Source organism: Dermacentor albipictus, chromosome 7, assembly GCF_038994185.2.
Source record: "Dermacentor albipictus isolate Rhodes 1998 colony chromosome 7, USDA_Dalb.pri_finalv2, whole genome shotgun sequence".
Lineage (NCBI taxonomy): Eukaryota > Metazoa > Arthropoda > Arachnida > Ixodida > Ixodidae > Dermacentor > Dermacentor albipictus.
The window spans coordinates 130,839,921-130,861,266 of NC_091827.1; the positions used below are offsets into that span (position 1 = coordinate 130,839,921).

Here is a 21,346-nt window from a genome sequence, read left to right on the forward strand (position 1 = left end):
CTGCTGTGTGGGACTACCCTTCTGTATATTCTGCACACCACGTGCTACAATAGGTGTAGCACTGTCAGTGTCATTTGAACACCTGGCAACGACTGACCAATAATATATACTGGGCTTGTGTACACTTGTTCTGCATTTTCACTTCTTTTCTTGGCAACTCTGTCTGTGTGTAATAGGTGGCATTTGGGGGTCACGTTTGCCACTGTACATGTAATTATTGCCCATCTGTGTGCCCCTTCTTGTTGGTCCACTTGTTGCAGTGAGTGCATCATAATTTGTTTTTCCACGTTGCAGTCCCTTCTGGCAGATGGAGTACCCCTGGAGAGCTTCCCAGCATCCCTGGAGCTGCCGCCAGAGTCCAGCCCATACCCAGTCAAATTGCTGGGCACACCTCGGGCTACAGGGCAGCTGCAGCTACGTGGTCAGTCCAAACCGGGTTTCACTTGAAGGAGTAAAATGTGGCTGGGGCTGTTTTTTGTGCCAATGCAAGCACACAAAGTATGAGGCTCCATGTCAATGCTTGCTTTGACCAAGGAAGTCTCGCAGATTGTTGTTACATTTTGAGCACACTAGCTAGCTCGCAGTGGCCATTCCAGACGATATTTTTGTGGTGGGCTGGAGGTTGTGTAGAATTTGCCTTTGAGCGAAAGTCTTTGTCAATGCACCCTCCTCACATCCAATGCCTCAGCCTTCCACGGCACATCAGTACCAGTTCCATTTTGTTCGGAAAGACTGCTCCGATGCATGAGACAGGCAGCCGAGACCGTGAACTGTTTGGTGTACCTCCCTCCAGACGCGACTAGTGAATTCGCGGTAAGCGCTGAAAGCTTTTTAATTTTCTAATTTTCTTTTTTTCCACACTACTTTTAAGTGCTGTTCAATTCCGCCGAAAATATATAGTGTATCTAGTCACGTTCATGGCCCCTTGTGTACGGGAGGCTCCGAAACCACAATGTTAGAACCATTGAGAAATACTGTGCCGTGCGACCTGCCGCGATCTTCAAAACCCGTATATCACGGATAATTCAAACATGTTTCCAGGCATTTGAGATATACTAAATGGACTTAAACTGATTCTACTGACATGCCTCGTGCTGACTTTCTACAGAGAGCCCCCTCCCCCCAAAAATATTTCAGCGCTGAAGGGAGAGAAAACGGGATGACAAGGTTTGCAGTAGCACGCAAAGAATAAGAAATAAATAATGTAACGTCCACAGTTGCAAAGTTCACATACAGATTTTGATCAAGTAAAAAAAAAAAGGTGCAGTTTACGTTCAGTTATTTCTTATGAATTTGCATTTATATTCGTTTTCACGGGTTTCCATTTGTACTCCTGTAGATTACGAGCATGTATTTGCAACTGTGAGTGGTCATCGGTACACCTGTAGGGTTTGCCCAGCCGAGTTCACGGCCGTCTGCGCACGTGTGGTTCCGGAACTACGAGGCCAGAACTGTTTAGAAATCATTCTATATTGAGCTACCCATCGGGATCAGGAAAACACATCTATCGTGGATACATCAAGTTTTTAGGCACGTAAGGTTTACGGAATGGGTTGCAGAAATCTCCAAAACATGCTGCCGGTATGTGCGTACTGAGATGCCCCCCTTTTTGTGTTCAAAGCAAGCGCATCGTGCACTATATTACTTTAAACGCGAGTAGCGCTATGAGCTCTGTATGAGCTATTTCAAATGCTTGGTTCCCATAGTCTGAAGTTCAATATTCCTCTATAAGGCTTTTTTTTTTTGTCGATGGTGAGCTTGAGATTCACCTCCATCAGTGCGCGAAATCTGCTGGCTTGGAGTGACGCCTGTCTCTGGACAAAGATGCCAAGAGCGAGTGGGGCTATACTAGTCCAGGTACAACCAAATTAGGAAGGCCCACTAAGCTTCAACAAGACACTCCCTCACAAGAACAGGAATTGGCCTCCATGGTGTAGTATTCGGCCACTCCTTCCCAAATGACTCACTCAATTACCCAATGGCCCTCAGTTCCCAGCAGCTGAGGAGCACCTGACTAAGGTGGCGGTCAGACCTGTAATGCAGCAGAGGGTGCTGAGAATCTCTGGGTCCGGACAGGCTGCCAATAGAAAGTGGCCCTTGCAACATTTAACACCCGAACCCGCACGAGTGAGGCTAGCTTAGCAGATCTCCTTGAGGAGCTATCAGACGTTGTTAGGGATATCGTCGGCCTTTGCGAGATTAGAAGAACTGGTGAGACTTATACATTGCTGAATAACGGACATGTCCTCTGCTACAGAGTTTTATGAAGATGTTGAATTAGCAATGAGAAAAGTGCAAACTCAGTATACTGTCGAAATGGGTGACCTCAATGCAAAAGTGGGGGAAAAAGCAGGCTAGTGAACAAGCAATTGGCAACTACGGTGTCGATTCTAGGAACGCCAGAGGAGAGATGCTGGTAGGATTCGCCGAAAAGAATAAGCTTTGAATAATGAAGACCTTTTCAGGAAGTGTAGCCACAGAAAGTGGACCTGGAAAAGCCCTAATGGTGAAACAAGAAATGAAATTGACTTCATATTTTCTGCTGATGCTAGCATAGCGCAGTATGTAGAAGTGATAGGTAGGGTAAAGTGCAGTGGTCATAGGTTAGTGAGGGCTAGGATTCACCTCAATTTGAAGAGAGGAAGAGTAAAATTGGTCAAGAAAAAGCAGGTCAACTTAGAGGCAGTAATGGTAAAAGCAGACAAATTCAGGCTGGTACTTTCAAACAAATATGCAGCTTTAGAACAGAGAGATGATGACATGGAGGTAATGAATAAAACCCTAACTAGGCTGGCTTCAGAAACAGCAACTGAAGTGGGAGGCAAGGCACCAAGGCAACCAGTAGGCAAGCTCTCCCAAGTAACAAAGGAACTACTATAAAACAACAAAGAATGAAAGTGTCCAACTCAAGAGATAAGATAGAATCTATGGAATTGTCATAACTGATCAACAAGGTGAAAATAAGTGATATTCGAAAATCTAACGTGAGAAAGACTGAAGAAGCCATAAAAAATGGACGCAGCCTGAAATTGGTGAGAAAGAAACTTGGCTTAGGACAAACCAAGATGTCCGCACTGAAAGATAAGCAAGGTAGTATCATCAGCAATCTCGATATAGTAAAGTAAGTGGAAGAATTCTATACTGACTTGTACAATAACCAGAGGAGACAGGATACCTCTATTACAAAGCAGTAATGAGCGCGATACAGAAACTCCTCCTATAGCTAGCAATGAGGTCAGAAGGGCCTTGCAAGACATGAAACGAAGAAGAGCGGCAGGAGAATATGGAATAACATTCGATTTAATCAAAGATGGAGGAGACATAATTATTGAAAAACCCCCGGCTCTTTATACGCAGTGTCTATCGACTGCAGGTCCCAGGAAACTGGAAGAATGCAAGCCTTGTACTTCTCCACAAAAGAATTGAAAAATTATAGGCCCATTAACTTACTCCCAGTTACCGTACTTACTCGCATAATGATCGCACTTTGTCAGAAAAATTGACGCTAATTCAGGGGTGCGATCATTGCACAGGTTAAATTTCCCACGAAAAGAAACATTTTCTTTTTTTCATACCGCATTTGCTGCAAGATGACAATGGGTCAACAAGCAGGCGGCTGCGACTGTCAGTGCGGGATGCCAAAACAGAATTGGCTGGTAGAGCAAGCCAAACGCGCCGAACACGATTATTTTTCTTTCGTGAGTACATTACGTGCATTGAAACAGTTTCTTCCATATCAGTAATGAATAATATCGTCATCGGGAAGTTTGCTACAATAACGTAGCCATGTCCACTTTGAGGTGACAGAAACAGAGATGGGCGCGCTTAGCTGCCAGTGACATAGAAACACACGGCGGGCATGATGCGGAAACTGGGTCTTACTGCTATCCTAATATGGCACGTTTCCGCTATCGGTGTACAAATACGGTACACTTCTAACATATCAGTGTAAACGTGGCCACTATCGTTGCTGCTTGTGATTTCTTGCATGCCCACGAGTGCAGACGAGAAGAATCGAAAGGTGCTCTTTATGTTGTTGTTGTTGTTGACCAAAGACATTATGAAGCCTACAAATAATAAAGCTGAGGTAAATTTGGTTGTAGCTTCTTTTTTTTTTCATGGAAGTGCGGAAAGTGATGAAAGGGATGAAATGGGGCATCTACTTAAGAATGTTGGGTTCGTGCAGACCGCTTGGCATGCCTTCAAGAGTCGTTCGTGTAGCATTGGACTGATAATAAGTGCGATCATCGTTAGCTAGTCTTGGCACATGACATAATGCTACGATAAGTTCAGGGTGCGATCACTACACGGGAAAGAAAAACAAAACAAAGTTTGATGACAAAATTCACGGGAGCAGTCATTACGCGAGTTCAATCATTGTGTGAGTAAATACGGTGTATAAAATACTTACCCAAATAATCTCCAACAGAATAAGGGCAACACTGGACTTCAGTCGACCAAGGGAACAGGCTGGCTTCAGGAAGGGATACTCTACAGTGAACCACATCCATGTCATTAATCAGGTTATAGAGAAATCTGCAGAGTACAATAAGCCTCTCTATATGGCTTTCATAGATTATGAAAAGGCATTTGGTGCAGTAGAGATACCAGCAATCATAGAGGCATTCCGTAATGAAGGAGTGCAGAACGCTGACGTAAGTACTTTGGAAAATTTCTACAGAGGTGTTACAGCTAGCTTAATTCTACACAAGAAAAGCAGGAAGATACATATAAAGAAAGGGGTCATACAGGGAGGCTTAGGAGAAAGGATCGACGGCGAATATCTCAGCAACCTTCACTTTACAATGACATTGTTCTGTTGAGCAACAGTGCGGACGAGTTACAACAAATGATTGAGGTCCTTAACCGAGAGAGTGTAAGAGTGGGGTTGAAGGTTAATATGCAGAAGACAACGATAATGACAAACAACTGGGCAAGGGGAACAAGAGTTCAGGACCGCCAGTCAGCCTGTAGAGTCTCTGAATGAGTACGTTTACCTTGGTCAATTAATCACAGGAAACCCTGACCATGAGAAGGAAATTCACAGAACAATAAAAATGGGTTGGGGCGCATACAGCAGACATTGTCAGCTCCTGACTGGAACCTTACCATAATCATTGGAAAGGAAGGTGTACAATCAGTGCATTTTACCAGTGCTGACATATGGGGTAGAGAATTGGAGACTGACAAAGAAGCTTCAGAACAAGTTAAGGACCATGCAAAGAGCAATGGAACAAAGATTGCGAGGCATAACATTAAGAGACAGAAAGAGAGCGGTTTGGATCAGAGAGCAAATGGGTATAGACAATATTTTAATTGACATCAATAGAAAAAAATGAAGCTGGGCAGGTGATGTAATGCGCCGGTTAGATAACCGTTGGATCATTATGGTTACAGAATGGGTACCAAGAGAAGAAAAATGTAGTCGAGGATGGCAGAATACTAGGTGTAGCGATTAAATTAGGAAATTCGCCGGCACAGGTCAGGGATAATTGGAAATCACAGGGAAAGGCCTTCATCCTGCAGTGGACATAAAACAGGCTGATGATGATGGTGATGGTGATGATGATTAGGATGATTATGATGATTTTGAGGTTGTGTAAAACTTTATGCTTTGATATATGCGGCACCCTAAATGAACCAACAATGACATGTGGGTCTCTTAAAACATGAAACGCTCTTGATTTTGAAAACACATTTTTCTTTAATCTTTTGGGATTCTTGTATATCCTTGTCGGTAACTTGCTTCAGAGTACAAGAGAACACATTCTCATACAGGCACATGCTCACACACACACACAAATGCCACAAGAAAGGTTTTCACACAAGTGTTCACTACCATTGTTTATTTGCCAAATTGGGAGCCCTCATGTACACATGATTAGCACACATGCCACCTACACTCTTAACCCTCTGAGGGTTAATTTTTTTCACCATATGTGACCACCCAGGATTGATTTTTTTTTATTGCAGATTCCAATTCTTCTTGGGGACTTATTTCGAAACAAATTTACTGTAATTTTTCTAGGGTGACCGTGAAGTAAGAAAAAAATCTTTTGCGTTGGTGTATATGTACAATTCATTCATGAAAAACAACAATAAAAAAGGAAATAAACCTATAAGAATTAAAAAGGTTATGCATTTTTATGCACATAGTTCAAGGCTTTGAAAATCCATGCATGAGAATATTTTGCAAGCCTAAAATTTTCCTGCTCTTACGCTAATACATAGGTACGTCCATAGCGTAATTGAACTGCGTAGGCGCACGCACTTAAGAAAACTGGTTGTGTGCCCACCAAAAAAAGCAACATGTGTGACAAACTTCCGCTAATCTTCATCTTATCGCCAACCAGCTAGGGCAACTAGTTTTCGCCAGTGTTAAAAAAAAAGAAAAGATACGGAAATGCATGCACGGCGGCATCCTTCCCATGCGCACCCCTGTGAGCACTAAACGAGCGAGAACCAACCGGTCACCCTATGAGCGATTAGGAACGAGATAGTCATCAGTTTCGCAAGCGCAAAAAGCCGAAAGCGCTTGCGAAACAAAATCCAAACGGCCGCTCGCCCGCACGCGCGCCAATGCGCGAGCGGTAGTATATAGATGTGCGGGAGCAATGTAGCGCTAAAACAAACCATGCAACGGAAACCGAGAGAGATGGGTGCGCGAAAAAACTTCCCTGTATCCCCACATGATGGCAGCACATGACAGAAAACAAAAAGTTAGGAAATTTCCGCGCTTTTTGAACGTACAGACGGCGCCGTAAATATACGGCATCAACCATTTTCGGACTTGTTCGCGGCGCCGTATATTTACATCATCGACAGTCAAAGGGTTAAGCAAAATTACACCCTTTGGGTCATATCTTGCCACACAACAATAATTGTCATCTGTCTTGTCCACATTTCCTTCATTTAACGCTGCACTGACGGTACTTCGAAGTCACGAACGGCAAGTGTGCTATCAGCATTACAGTGCGCTCTCGACAGAAAAGTAGCGAGCGCAGCGTTTTGAAGAAAGGAAATGCAAGCAAGACAGATGATGATTATTGTTGTGTGGCAAATGTACAGCCCAAAGGTGTACATTTGTTTAGGAGTGTACTACAGCATGTTATTGTATAGTACTCTGATTACAATTGGGACGGACAGACTGGTTCTCATTCCTACTTATAATAAGTGCTCTAAAGCCAAACATTCCATTCTTTTTGTGACATTACCAAGAGTACACGTTTCACCAAATTGTGGTTAACACCTACATGAAATAACATGCGCAACAAGATGCTCAGATTTGTCTTGTTTTTTTCTTTCCTTTATTAGCACACTCCCTTAATCAATCATACCGCTCAATCTGGCTGATGTTAAACTTTTCGCTTGATAATGGAATCAAATGCACAACACCTATGGAACATATTACGAAAGCACTCTCATATACCTGACACTCGAGCGAACAAAAGTCCTTTAAAGTGAACTTTTACTTTGTGCTGTAGGGCCCCTTACGAAAAAGAGTTTCATCAGTGACACATAGTAGGCACAGTTTTTTCTTTTTTTTCCAGAAAGTGCCACACAGAACAGAAGGTGCTGCTTGTTTATTCTGAAACTGACAACACGCTAAAGAATTTAGCTTCTAGCCAACACAAAGCTAAAAAGAAGAAAGCACGAAGCAGAAAAAGAAAACAAAGCATAAAAGATGCCTTATAATTTGTATATTCATTATTATGCATGTGGTTTTCTTGTTAGTTGCAAAATTGAAATTTCATTCTACAGCATGTGCAATGAGTGAGCACCCTGCTAGCGCAGCTTGCCTGCAGTGCGCATCTGACCAGACATGCACTTCAGACCTTGCGTCGGTAGATACATGTTCAATAGTAGGCGATCACAAATGCTGCCGCTACGAGCACCAGTTCCTGTGACACATATGATAATGCATGGTGGTTGGCTCATCGTCCCTTATTCTAGTTCAGTGTAGTGCTGCGCTAATGAAACTGGATGGCCAGAAAAGCATGTGGACGTAGCTGCCTCAGGGAAGTTTCTGTAATTACAGTGATGCGAGGGTGGCAACATCGGCAACTGCATTTCTTCAAATGGTCCACATGCCTGTGTTATTTTGACAATGTCATTGTGTTCTCACCTGTGTTCGACAGACTCCTTGACCGCCTTTCGGCCATTCTTAATGTCTTTCGCCAGGCCAGACTGCAGTTGAATCCTTCCAAGTGCCCTTCGGGACACTCCAAAATTACCATCCTTGGGCCCAACAGCCCGACCCCAACAAAGTCCGAGCTATGACTGACTTCCCCGTTCCAAGGTCTGACAAAGACGTTTGAAGCTTTGTGGGGCTATGTTCTTATTTTCATCACTTCGTAAAGAACTTTGCAGTCATTGTGAGGCTATTCATTGATCTCCTGAAACAGAACATTCCTTTGTCCTGGTACCCTAAACAAGCCACCGCTTTCTCCCATGTCCAACACCCTCCTCACTATGCCACCTCGCACACTTCGACCATCAGCCCTACCAAAGTCCTCACTGATGCCACTGGTTACAGCATAGATGCTGTCCGGGAGCAGCCTGAACAGGACTGCATTATAGCTTATGCCAGCTGGCTCCTATGTGCTTCGATGATAAATTACTCTATCGGCAAGCACCTCGAACTTGTATAGGTCGTTGCAATAATTCGCCCATACCTATTCGGCCGACCATTTGCAGGAGTTGCCAAGCCCTTTGGTTGCTCACTTCTTTAAAAGACTCTTCAGGCTCACTTGCCTGTGGGCCCTGCTCTGACGATAATATGCGTACTAGATTGTCTACAAGACAGGGTGCTTGCACCATGACACCGATTGTTTATCTTGCTATACCGTGGCCGATGCGGACTCCTCAGACACTGAAGCAATCGAATGCTTTTCTTTGTCCATCTCTCTGCTCCTAGGCATCTGTCATGAGCAGCACTCTGATGCCCACTTGAGTGAGCTGATTGAGAACCTCAAGTCATCACCCAGAGATTCCTCTGTGTGCATGTTCACCTTCAAGGTTGGCATCTTATGTTAGCTTATTGTGTGCCCCAACAGCTCTCTCCTCCTCCTAGTTGAGCTACACCCCAACTTGGTCACCTTGGTGTGTCTCGCACAAATGACCGTGCGCACTGCCACTTCTATTGTTATCTGCAGCCCATCTCAGTGGAGTGCTTCTTCCGTGTCGGCTGGGATATTCTCTGTCCTTTTCCAACATCTACTTCCAGAAGTAAGTGGGTTGCCATCGCTTCCGATAACACTATGCACTACGCAATGACCTTCCAGCTAGCTGTGCTACAGATGTCACAGACTTTCTACTTTGCTACATGGTATTAGTGCATGGCGCCTCGCATCAACTAGTGACTGACAAAGGCTGTACCTTCCTTTCAAAAGTCATTGACAACATCCTGTGCCAACCAGCACAAACTTGCCACATCGTTCCATCTGCAGGTCAGTGGGCTTACTTAGTGCTTAAATCAGGCACTCAATGACATGCTTTCTAAGTACAGTTGAACCTCAATATATCCAACTTCATGATCCGTCATGACGTGGAATGGGTGGCCATAGAGATAAGGACAGAACTTTGCATGTACCCATACGACAGCAAGACACTCTTTCTCCGTGGCAGTGTAATTGGGCTTGGGTCATGATAGGTTGCAACTGGCGTAAGCTATATGGCCCTTTCACCATTCTTCTGCCGCTGTTTGAGCACTGCACCCAGACAGACGTTACTGGCGTCAGTATGAATTTCTGTTTTAGCTTCCTCTTTGAAATGCCCAAGAACAAGGGGCGATGCCAGGCAGTGTCAAAGCTCAATGAAAGCGGCTTCCTGTTTAGAGCTCCAGATGAACGGCATGTTGTCTGTAGTGAGAAGAGTAAGTGGTTTGGCAATTTTAGGAAAATGGCATATAAAGTGCCGGTAGTATGCGCACAGTCCCAGGAAACGTCGCACGCTTTTCTTGTTGGTAGGAGTCAGGAAAGCAGCTACAGTGGCAGTTTTCTCGGGATTGGGATGGACGCCTTCTGCGCTCACGACATGTCCAAAGAACTTCCGTTCTTCATAACCGAAGTGACATTTCTGAGGCTTAAGTTGGCCGATTGGATTGCTCCGAGCACTTGCCGCAGTCGCTTAAGATGTCCGGAGAAGCTGCCTGGAGATATGACCACGATTCAGGTACACGAGACAAGTTTGCCATTTTAGGTTGGCTAGCACAGTGTCCATCATCCATTGAAAAGTTGCCGGAGCAGAGCACAACTCAAACGGAAGTACTTGGAACTTGTAAAGTCAATCCGGAGTGACAAAGGTTGTTTTCTCCCGGTTACGCTTGTCTACCTGAATCTGCCAGTACCCACTTTTCAAGTGTAGGGAAGAAAAATACTTGACTCACCGTAGCTGGTCAAGAGAGTCATCTATGCGTGGCAATGAATAGACGTCTTTCCTTGTGACATTATTGAGCTTTCTGTAATCGACACAGAAGCGGAGAGTGTCGTCCTTCTTCTTTAGCAGGACAACCGGTGACAACCATGGACTGTTTGAAGGTTGGATGACGCCATTGTCAATCATCTCCTTGACTTGCTGCTGGATTGCTTCGCGTTCTTTCTCTGAAACATGATACGGCTGCTGGTGAATAGGACGTGCATTGTCATAATTATCTTGTGCTACGTGATTGGCATCTGACTGACTTTAGACGATCGAGCGAAGCAGTCCTTGAATTCACACAACAGTCCTCACATTGCCTCCTTATTGTTCTCCGACAGCTTGATGTTGATGTCGACATTTGTAACGGATTCTTCGTTGCTGCCGCTTTCTCCACAAGCGAAACACTCAATGGCATCCTCCAAGGCTTCAGCGCAAGCGACGGCAGTGCCACAGAAGAGGTGTCAGTGTTCATTTGTGAAGTTAGTGATCAAGACGTCAGCTTGGCCATCCCTAACATCAATGATTCCTCGAGCCATGCTAATTCTGAGGGTAAGTAGAAGGGAGACGTTGCACTCTACGAGTACTCTGCCTTCGCATGTGCCCTCGGGCATTACCGAAATCATTAGACTAGCACGAGCTGGTACTGTGATGTTGTCGTCGATAATTTGTTGAGCAGCTCTGTGGTGGCAGGCGTCTCGTATTGTTGCTTTCTTTGTAGAGAAAGAAATACAGCGTCGGCAGAGGTCGATGATGGCGCCATACTCTTGACGAAAGTCTATTCCGAATATAAATTCACGGGAGAATTCTCACAGAATAAGGGAACTGATCGGAAACATAGAGTTTTGAATTTGCACCCAAAAAGTGCACACACCAAGTGGTTCGGTGACATGTCCGCCAGCTGTCTGTGCGTGCATCCCTGTCCAAGGTGTAACAACTTTCTTTAAACTGCTTGCCAGTTTTCCGCTGATAATCGAATAGTCGGGGCCAGTGTCTATTAAAGCAGCAACATTTGGACCGTCGATCAGCACAGGCATGTTCATTGAAAAGTTGTCTCAAACCTGAGACACAGGTGTCGTCAAGTCTCCGTCGGTCTGAGGTCGCTTCGGTTAGAGGTCTTCCGCACATCGAGTGTCAGTGGCCTCGCCTTGAAAGGTCACTGATGTTAGTTTTCCAGGCGAGGGCTAGGAGGTCATCCTTGCGACATTCAACCTGTACCTCTCGAATAGAATGGTCGTGGTGATGGCAGTCGCAACTGACGCGCACTGTTGGGCAATAAAATCTTCAATCTGAGGTGGCCATTGTCCAAAACAAAGTCAGGGTGAAATAATAATAATAATAATAACGGGTGAATTAATGGCAGTACTGGCACTCTCGGTAGACATGACCCGCCTCACCACAGTGGTAACAGAGCGGTCATCGGTCGGGCAAGTGCCAAATGTCCAATTTACGCATGGCTGGTTGAGCCTCTCCAAAATAAGGAACCGCCTGCGCTGACATACGGGGTGATGGCAGGTAGTGGCACTGGTGCAGGGATAGGGTGCCCCAATGCATCGGCATAAGTTGCACGCTGGTATTTGCTCATGGTAGGAGGTGTCGCCAGCTACGAGACGGTGCCTCTTAAGACGTCAGCGTGAGTTGTGCATCGAGGTTCACTTGAAGTCATGAAAACCTGAAGTGGTGGAGCGACCGGAGGTGCTACTTTGTAACGTGGTGTACCGAGCACATGCTGTGCTTCGTCATGCACTACGCTAGCTATGAGGTTGGCTGAAGGCTGCTGCAACTAATGCAGCGGTCGCAGCTCGTCGCGGACTACTGATCGAATAATCTTGCAAAGCGACTCGATGTCAGTCGTGAGAGCTCCTAGGCCACTGGTAGCAGAGGAAAGATTCACTTGCCGATCATACTGGTGTGAGCACTGGTGCAGGGCCTCCTCCATGGTGACGGCTTCAGTGAGAAACTCTGCAACAGTTCGGGGCGGACTACGAACGAGTCCACCAAAAAGCTGCTCTTTCACGCCTCGCATCAAGTGACGCAGCTTCTTGTCTTCTGACATGGTAAGGTCAGCTCTCCTGAAGAGATGCACCATGTATTCTACAAACATAGCCACACTCTCATTGGGTTTCTGAATGCAAGATTGAAGGGCCCATTCTGCTCGTTCCCAGCGATTGGAGCTGACGTAGCTGTCCAAGAGGCTGCGAGAGAACTCGCGCCATGATGTCAGAACATCTTCACGGTTCTGCAACAACGTGCAAGCACCATCCAAAAGTCTGAAGTAGATGCTTCGGAGCTTCGATTCGTCGTTTCATACATTGAACTCCGCCACGCGCTCGAAGTCCGCCAGCCAGTCTTCCATGTCTTCAAGAAGCTCACCATGGAAGGGACTTGGCATACACGGTTTTTGCAGTGTGTAATGAGGAGGTACTGGAGCAGCCGTCGCAGCGTTAGTTGTGGTAGTATGGGCATCCATACCTGCCGTCATTGTCGTTATCCTCACAGGTAAAGGTGCAAACTCAGGGGCCAATCCCTGGATGCTCTGGCTGGCACAGTGTACTGGCGTGAGCTCCAGTATCGGTCTAGCATTCCTGCTGCTAGGAGGTGTCTGTTGCATGGGTCGAGAATACCCAGGACCTCCACCAGAAAAATGTCATGTTTAATTGACAGGCAACTTCTAAAAGAGGCCGTTAAGGCCCAAGTCGTTGAAGGGGCAGCGCAGCACCGACAAAAGGCCAGGGCGCGAGCTTGTGAGCCAAACCGTCCTCGTCTTCTTCTGGGAACAAGTGGCCCAAGCACCTAGCCATGTAATGAAATTCTTGATGTAACAAAGTGTTTAACTTTTTGTGTCTTCTTGTCCACAGAAGAAAACATATTTCGAATCTCCGTGTAACAAAGTGCTTATGCACGATTTTAATACAGTCGAGCCCACTTATAACAAACCTGAGTATCAAGCAGCATCCGTTCATTATATCTTAAAATTCATAAAAACTGGATGAAAGCTAAAAGAAGTTGCTAGTCAAAACAAAAAATTCATTTCTTGGCAATAAACCCATGATGCTTGTTTGTTTCTGCTGTGCAGATCCAATTAGGGTGGTCCCCACTTTATTTAAAGCATAACATGCTCTTCACTAAGGCCCTTAGCATAGACAAGTTACCTGAGGCCCCTTATAGAGCCCATTGCTACAGGCGCACTTATGGGTGCTGGCTCCGAGGTTTCATCATCATCCAATTCCTCAGTCACTCTCAGTCTGCAATTCACAAATGATGGCCTTGTCTGCGCACGATTCTGCGGTGTCAGCCTCTTCATGGGCAGAAATAAAGTCACCCTAGCCAATGTCATGGCCTCCCATGCTGGAATAAACAAAGTGCTGCTGCAAATCTCTGTCGGACTGATCCTCTTTGGAAGCATTGGGCTCAGCATCAGGTACTACGTACGTTGATGAGTCCTTGCGGAAACAGTTGCACACACAAGTGGCCGTCGCTTACACCCAGGCTGCCTTCACCATCTCACGGGCTGAATACAGTGAAACTCGAAGCTGCAAGTTGGCGGCTGAGTGGTCAACAGTGATGAGCAAGTGCTCTGTAATGCAGAACCTGTGTGATGCCTTAAAGCCACACATTATGCCTAAACAAAGTGGCCTCACTTTCCAAGTGGTAGTGGATGGCAGAAAAAGTATAGTCACTGCCATCAGAGAAGTTTGCATGCAGTGCGCTGAGCAGTTGTTCGAGCATGAGCGGCATGAGCCTGCCGTGCCTCCGCGTGTTGCGATTAAACTCGGTCAGCATTGTGCCTGTAGCACATGGGTACATGGCCCTGAAAGCAAGGTGGCTGCTTTGATTTTCCTGTTAAAATGGGCACGTGCCAGTCGCTGCCTCCGTATTAGGGCACAAAAGAGCTGTAGTGCACACTTTACAGTGCTTGCTGCCAGCGCATTAGTCGCCTTTCGTGGTGTGCATTTTGTCCTGCCATCTGTATTAGTGTACAATAGAGCTGTAACGCACACTTTAATGTGTTTGCTGCCAGCGCATTAGTCGCCTTTCATGGCATGCATTCTGTCCTGCAGCATCCGATAAAATAATGCAGTTTCATCTGCGTTATTCATGTCCTGCTCCATGTAGCTTGTGATAATGGCTCGGTTTGTTACAGGCCAAGTCGCAACGCCTTGATCACTTGCCAAAGCTGCCTCACCGACAATGGATTTAAAGACAATTGCATTGTGCACTTTGAGTCGATTTAGCCGGCCATTGCTTGGGCAAGCAGAAACACGGCTGTGCCCAGCGTCATGCCTACTATGTTTTGTGCAATATAGATCTAAGTGACAAGTGGCTGGCGATCTATGCAGGCTACAGCACATGCGTGCTGGGTGTCCACAGCGAATGTGTGCTGGCGCAACCCACAGCCCCCGTGACAGTGGTGCCACCCTTGCCCCTGCTTGAGGCCACAGCCAACCTGCCCCCAGCACCTGACTTTGCCACCATTGGGGACGCTGCCCATGTGGTCAACAACTATGCACTCAGCCTGTATGCAGGCGAACGGTGGGTCAAGGGCATTCTGGTCTTGGCAGAGCTGCTGTCGTGGTGTTTTGCACGAAACATCGCATTCATGTTGGCAGCACAAAACTAAACGAAATATGCACACAAAAAAACATGCAAAAGAGATGGGAAGTCTCTTTAATAGAATGTGGTACTTCACTTGTAAAATAAAGTACTACTACTACTACTACTACTACTGCTGCTGCTACCACTTGCAGGTTTGACGAGTTCACATTGTCAACAAAAGAATGTAGACACTAGAAGATAGTGGCAAGTCTTGGTGTGCGCTTGTCAAACCTGTAAGCCATCTCGTTTATGTGTTTTTTCAGCAGTTTTGCTCTGCCAACATGAATGCAAGCTCCAGCAACAAACTAGCTCACCTGGAGAGCAGTCATTAGCAGAAAGTAGAGGTGATTTTCGTAACAGAACGAAGACCTCAGTTCAGTTGAAACTGCTGGCAAATAAGTTGCTGGCAAGCATGCATTGGTGCGTCGTCTTGATATCGCTTTTTTGTTTGGTCTTTGCATTGGGTTGCACTATCACTTCTGAATTCTTTCGCATGATACCAGTTATAAAGGAATGCAGGGGTGCCTTGGATAACTGCATTTCTGCTTTGCCATGTCTCAGACGGGGTTGGTAGAAAATGTCAGCTTGGTAAACTTTCGTCATGATGATGCTGGAGTGTTGAGTTAATTTACCATGTCAGTGCGCAGTCAAAGCAAATAAAAAATAACGCTAATGTGTATTTTGAGAGGGAGCCTGAAGCAAGTTATGAATTGTTAATGCTTGTGGACAAGCTTGCAAGCAAGCTGGTCATGAACAACCATACCCAACTTGCTGTTAGCAAGTGTAAAAATGTTCTAAAAGCCAGGTGGATTCTTGATTGAAAATAGTTTTACTCAGACATAACAAACTAAAACAAAAGGGTATAGATGTTTTGCCGCCTATGCAGGTGGCATCTTCAGTATACACTGGCACAAATGAGGGGAGGTCCAGACTAATCGTCTCGCATGTCCTTGTAAACATCCAGCATGGGGCCACGGTTGGTGTTGCACTCCGATTCATCACAACGGATGAACCACAATTCCCGGAGTTTTCTTTCCCCCACTTTTGCTCTCGGGCCAGCGTCGTCGCATTGTCAAGGTCAAAGCTATGCCCTGTCGTCCAGCAGCATTCAACTAGTTCGGTCTTAGAACTAATTACGTGGGTGGCCTTGGCAACGTCTCCTTTGTGTTCTTTCAGTCTTGTTAACCTTTTTCTGCCCGTTTTGCCAAAGTAAGTCTCGTCACAATCTCCGCATCAGACTTTGTCGGTCACCCCATTCTGATCTTTGTGAACACATTCCCCAAGGTATAATGGTGTTTGAAAATGATTTGTATGCTTAGCAAACACTTAGTATGCTTGCCTCTCATGTGATGGCTACTCTAATTCATTAAGAGACAGAAGTCATGGGGAGATGACATGAACTCGTCCATTTTTGTGCCGGCTGTTTGCTATAGGCACTCTAGAACTACATGCAACGCAATAAGAACTCTGGTCGGAGCTGCGCCATTTGTTGCGGCAGATCCGCTTCCGCTACCTCGACAGGCGTATGTTAAGTGCTCTTTTGCAAACTGACTGGTCAAGAGTGCGACTCCAGCACCAGCCTATCAAGGTTGCATGTTCCCAGAAAAGTGGCGCGAGGTTCTTTTCGCTTAGATCTCTGCATCGGTCAACTTGAAAAGCAGCAGCGGTACTTTCAGTGGCAATTGTCTACACAATAGAGTTACCGTATTTACTAGAATCTAACGCGCACCTTTTTTCCAATAAACCAGGTTCAAAAATTTCATGCGCGTTAGATTCGAGTACGACCCTAAATCCGCGTTACCATATCGCCATCGGTATTCGAAAAATGGCCGCCTCGTACGTGCTTCTAGCCTAGCTGCCGTAGCTTCCGCCATGTGCATACCTCCATGTTGTACGTGTAACGAGGCACTGAGTCTACCGCCTGTCTTCTCATTTTCTGCGTTTATTCAATCAGCATGGAAGCGCTGACTGCGAAGACATACCGAGTCCACCATAATGCCGCATTTAGAAGGAAAGTTGTCATGTGCGCGGAGACAGACAAAAATTGGGCCTCATCATGGGCGTTCGGAGTTCCTGAAACTTGCGTGCAGGACTGGTGCAAACGGAAGGAAAATATTTTCTCTAGCAAAGCAACAAGGAAGGTTTTCAGTGGACCGAAGCAGGGCTGTTTCGCCGAAATAGGAGAGCTGCTTGTGGAATTTGTGCAAAAACAGCAAACGGCACAGCGTCCTGTGACGATTGATCTGCTCAAAGTACAGGTGATGCAGTTAGGCCTACATAAAGGGCTAAGGTGGAGTGAAAGTGGAGTTTTGAATAGAAAAAAAGGCAGAGTTATGACTAGAAAAGGCTTTCCTCTTCGAAGGTGGACAGGAATATGCCGAAAATTGCCCAATTAATATGAAGAGAAATTGCACAGTTTTTAGCGGTACGTTTGGAAGTTGTGCCATAGAAACGTTTGCCACTTCTGACAGATTGGAAATGCCAATTAGACGCCACTCTACTTTTACATGCCTGCCACCACAACCGTTGAAAAGAAGAGGGTGAAAGCAAGTGGGCGTTTTGTCTTGTGGCCACGAAAAAACTAGTCACCGCAATGCTTTGTTGCACTGCGAATGGGCACAAGCTGCCCCCGTATCTTATCTTCAGACGGAAGATGCTCCTGAAAAGAATTGTGTTTCCAAGTGCAGTGATTGTGAGCGCAAATGAAAAAGGTTGGATTACCACAGACTTGGTCGCTGACAGGATTGATAACGTTTCACGAAAGAGACTCGGCGGAAGTTTGGGTCTGCGTGGGATGCTTGTGCTCAACGTGCTCAGGTCCCACCTTGACCAGCACATCAAGGACAAGGTGGCTGCATGCAACACCGACCTTGTCATGACACCCGGCGGCATGACATCACAGCTCCAGCCGCTTGAAGTTTGTTTGAACAAACCAGTGAAAGATAGAATTCGGGCGCTCTACACCGAATGGCTTGTCAGTGGCTGCCATGAATTCACACCCTCCAATGGTATGAATTCAATGAGCCAATTCACGCTTGCTGCAGGACTTTGCTGGATGGGTGAAAGAACTGTTTCAGCATGACATACAGGTAAGAGGGCAGTATTAGTTTTCAGTGCAAAACATGCGAGTATACACATTCAAAGTGCCACAGCGAAGCTGGCCTTATCAATAATATGCACAATGGCTGATGCTAGACAATTCCGGTCGCAGATTGTTTGGCGACAGAATGAATGTGTGAGCAATTACATTTGGCACTTATATTCATGCACCTTGTGCGTATACTCCAAACGGTTAGAAACATAATGGGGTCGTAGAATGAACCTATCATGGTCAATGCCAGTTCTAGGATTATAGATGTCGTGGAAGAACTTAAGCCGTGATTTTTTTCTTCTTTCTTGGAGCAGCTCCCATCCCAATTTCTGCTTTGCAGCAGTCATGCTTAGCTGTCTGCTGTAATTATCTAATTTATTTATTATTTATTTATTTATTTATTTATTTATTTACAGATACTGCTGTCTCAATACATGAGACATAGCAGGAGTGGATACATCAGAGATTCGATCAACACAACATACAATGAACTTGAAACGTAATTACAAAATATGGTTAGACAATTCTTCGCAAACTCACAAACTCTTCACAAACTCTTCATTAGGTTTTTCCCGCAAGGAACCAGCTAGGTTGTTCCAAATTTCAACAGTGCTTGGAAAAAACGAATACTTAAAACAATTTACAGAAGACTGGAAAGGAACAATATTAAGTGGGTGTGAACGGCGCGTGGCACGCCCAGTGGGATGACTGAAGGAAATCGGGGCATCAATGCAACTTTGGCCGTGTACAATCTTGTGTAGCAAAGTGATACGTTCAAGTGTGCGTCGATGAGCCAAGGGTTCTATTGATAATGCGCATGCGTGAGATGAGGGAGAAAAGTTGCGGTCATATCGGCTAAAAATGAACCGTATTGCTTTCTTTTGTATAGCTTCAAGCTTACTAATGTCAAGTGCAGTGTATGGTGCCCAAACCACTGAGGCGTACTCTAGTAATGGTCTGACGAAGCATTTATAAGCTGTTAATTTGCAGTCCTTAGTTGAGAATTTGAGGGTTCGCTTTAAATATCCCAGTTTCCTAAGTGCCCTAGCGTAAATTGTTTCAATATGAAGCTGCCATTTTAAGTTTTGAGTGAAGGTAACTCCAAGATATTTGAAGGTATTCACAGAATTTAGGTAGTGCCCATTACAGCTAAAACTGAAATTGAACGGCTGCTTTTTATTAGTGAAAGTCATTTGTACAGTTTTTTGGTAATTAATACTCATTTGCCACGCATTGCTCCAACCACAAAAGGACGAAAATACATTGTTGAGAACCTCTTGATCTCGTCTGTTAGTTACTGTGGTATAGAGCACGCAGTCGTCGGCGTACAATCGCAGTTTCACTGGTGTGTCCCTAATGACCTGTGTGACATCGTTAATATAAATAATGAACAGCAGGGGCCCAAGGACTGAGCCCTGTGGTACCCCGGAAGTGACTGTGGCCGACGATGACTGCGCGTGATTAAAAGTAACATACTGAGATCTTAAATGTAGCCAATCAGCTATCCAGCCAAGTATTTTATCATCGTTAATAATTTTACTGAGCCTAAGAAGAAGTTGTCTGTGGCACACCATATCAAACGCTTTGCTATAATCTATGAATATGGCATCAACCTGACCTCGATTATTTAGAGCCGAAGCGATGTCATGAGTGAATTCAATGAGTTGAGTAGTTGTAGAAAAACCAGAGCGGAAACCGTGTTGATTCTGCGACAATATATTATTAGTAGTTAAATACTGAAGGACATGTTTGTGAATTATGTGCTCTAAGAGTTTGCAACAAGTGCTTGTTAACGAGATAGGCCTGTAGTTGGAAATTAGTTGCTTATTACCCGATTTGAACACAGGAATTACGTTGGCGATTTTCCAAATGGCCGGTACAGTACATGTCTCTAATGACTTACAAAAAATTATGGTTAGGTAATGAGCATTCCATTCTGCATAGCGCTTCAAAAACATGTTTGGTATACCATCCGGTCCGGCACCCTTAGTGACGTCGATGTTCAAGAGAAGGTTATAAATACCGGTATAGCTCATTTCAATTACTGGAAACGGAGGCATTTCCTGGATAATACCAATGTCGGGGGTGGTACCATTGTCATCTCCAAACACAGATTTGAAATAGCCATTAAACGCCTCCGAGATTGTCGAAGGGTCCGAACAGGACACATCATTTATTACGAAGGATGACGGGCAGGAGGTAGCAGGGTTGATGGTTTTCCAAAACTTAAGTGGATTATTTTTCATAAAAGAGGATAATGTGGTATTGAAATAGAACCTTCTAGCCTCACTCATTTTGAATTTTAGTTCAGATTTAAGTAATTTATTTAGGGACTCCCCGTCATTATTTTGTGCATTACATCGTTTTCGCAGTCGCTTAATGCGACGTTTGAGTTGTATAATTGGTCTGGTATACCACGGGTGTGTAGCATGCCGTTTTATACTCTTTTGAGGAACAAATTGCGCTATACACTCATTAGCTATACCATAAAATTGGTTAGTCAACATATCAACACTGTAGTGTTCACTACAAGACACAAAATCATCAAAACATGATGCAAGTTTAGCAATAATAGAAGTGTCGTCAGCACGCTCAAAATTCAGGACAGTTTTAAACGTTGGTCGTACTGGTACACAAGCAACATTTAGGCGAACAATAACAGCCTTGTGGTCGGAAATTCCGTCAACAACATGGCACTGATATCCATTCTTTACCAGGTCATCATTGACAAAAACAAGATCTAAGACAGCATCTTCGCGCGTTGTATCGACAACCAGCTGCGATAGATCGAAAGCTACTGACATGTCAATTAACGAATCACAAATTATCCTATCACGGCCAGTTGATGATAACGAATGCCAATCTATAGCGGGTGCGTTAAAGTCACCGGTTAGTACCAGTTTAGAACAGTTAAGCTTATGTCGGACAATATAATCACTGATAGCCGAAAAAATGTCAGGGGCGGAATTTGGCGGACAGTAGATAGCACCGATAACAATAGCGAGACCATCAATTTTTAATTTACACCATATTGATTCAACATCTGGAAGTTGAGGTAGTAAAGAGAATTCAATACCACTCTTAATAAAAAGTGCTACTCCGCCACCACGGCCAGAAGGCCTGTCTTTTCTCAGAACCGTGTAACTAGGAGGCAAGAACTCATGGTCAAGAATGGATTCGTTTAGCCAAGTCTCAGTCACACATATAATTGATGGAGTATGACATTCTATTAGCCAGTTAAAG

General features: G+C 45.0%; 1 protein-coding gene across 4 annotated transcripts in view; it reads left to right on the forward strand.

Annotated features, from left to right (window-relative positions):
- brun (trafficking protein particle complex subunit brun) overlaps positions 1-21,346 on the forward strand; it is a 663,235-nt gene that overhangs the window by 348,620 nt on the left and 293,269 nt on the right. For all 4 annotated transcript variants that reach the window (XM_070522710.1, XM_070522707.1, XM_070522708.1 and 1 more), the window contains 2 exons: positions 295-421; positions 14,757-14,949. In XM_070522710.1, coding sequence (XP_070378811.1) covers positions 295-421; positions 14,757-14,949 — 320 coding nt within the window. The remainder of the gene's footprint in view (positions 1-294; positions 422-14,756; positions 14,950-21,346) is intronic.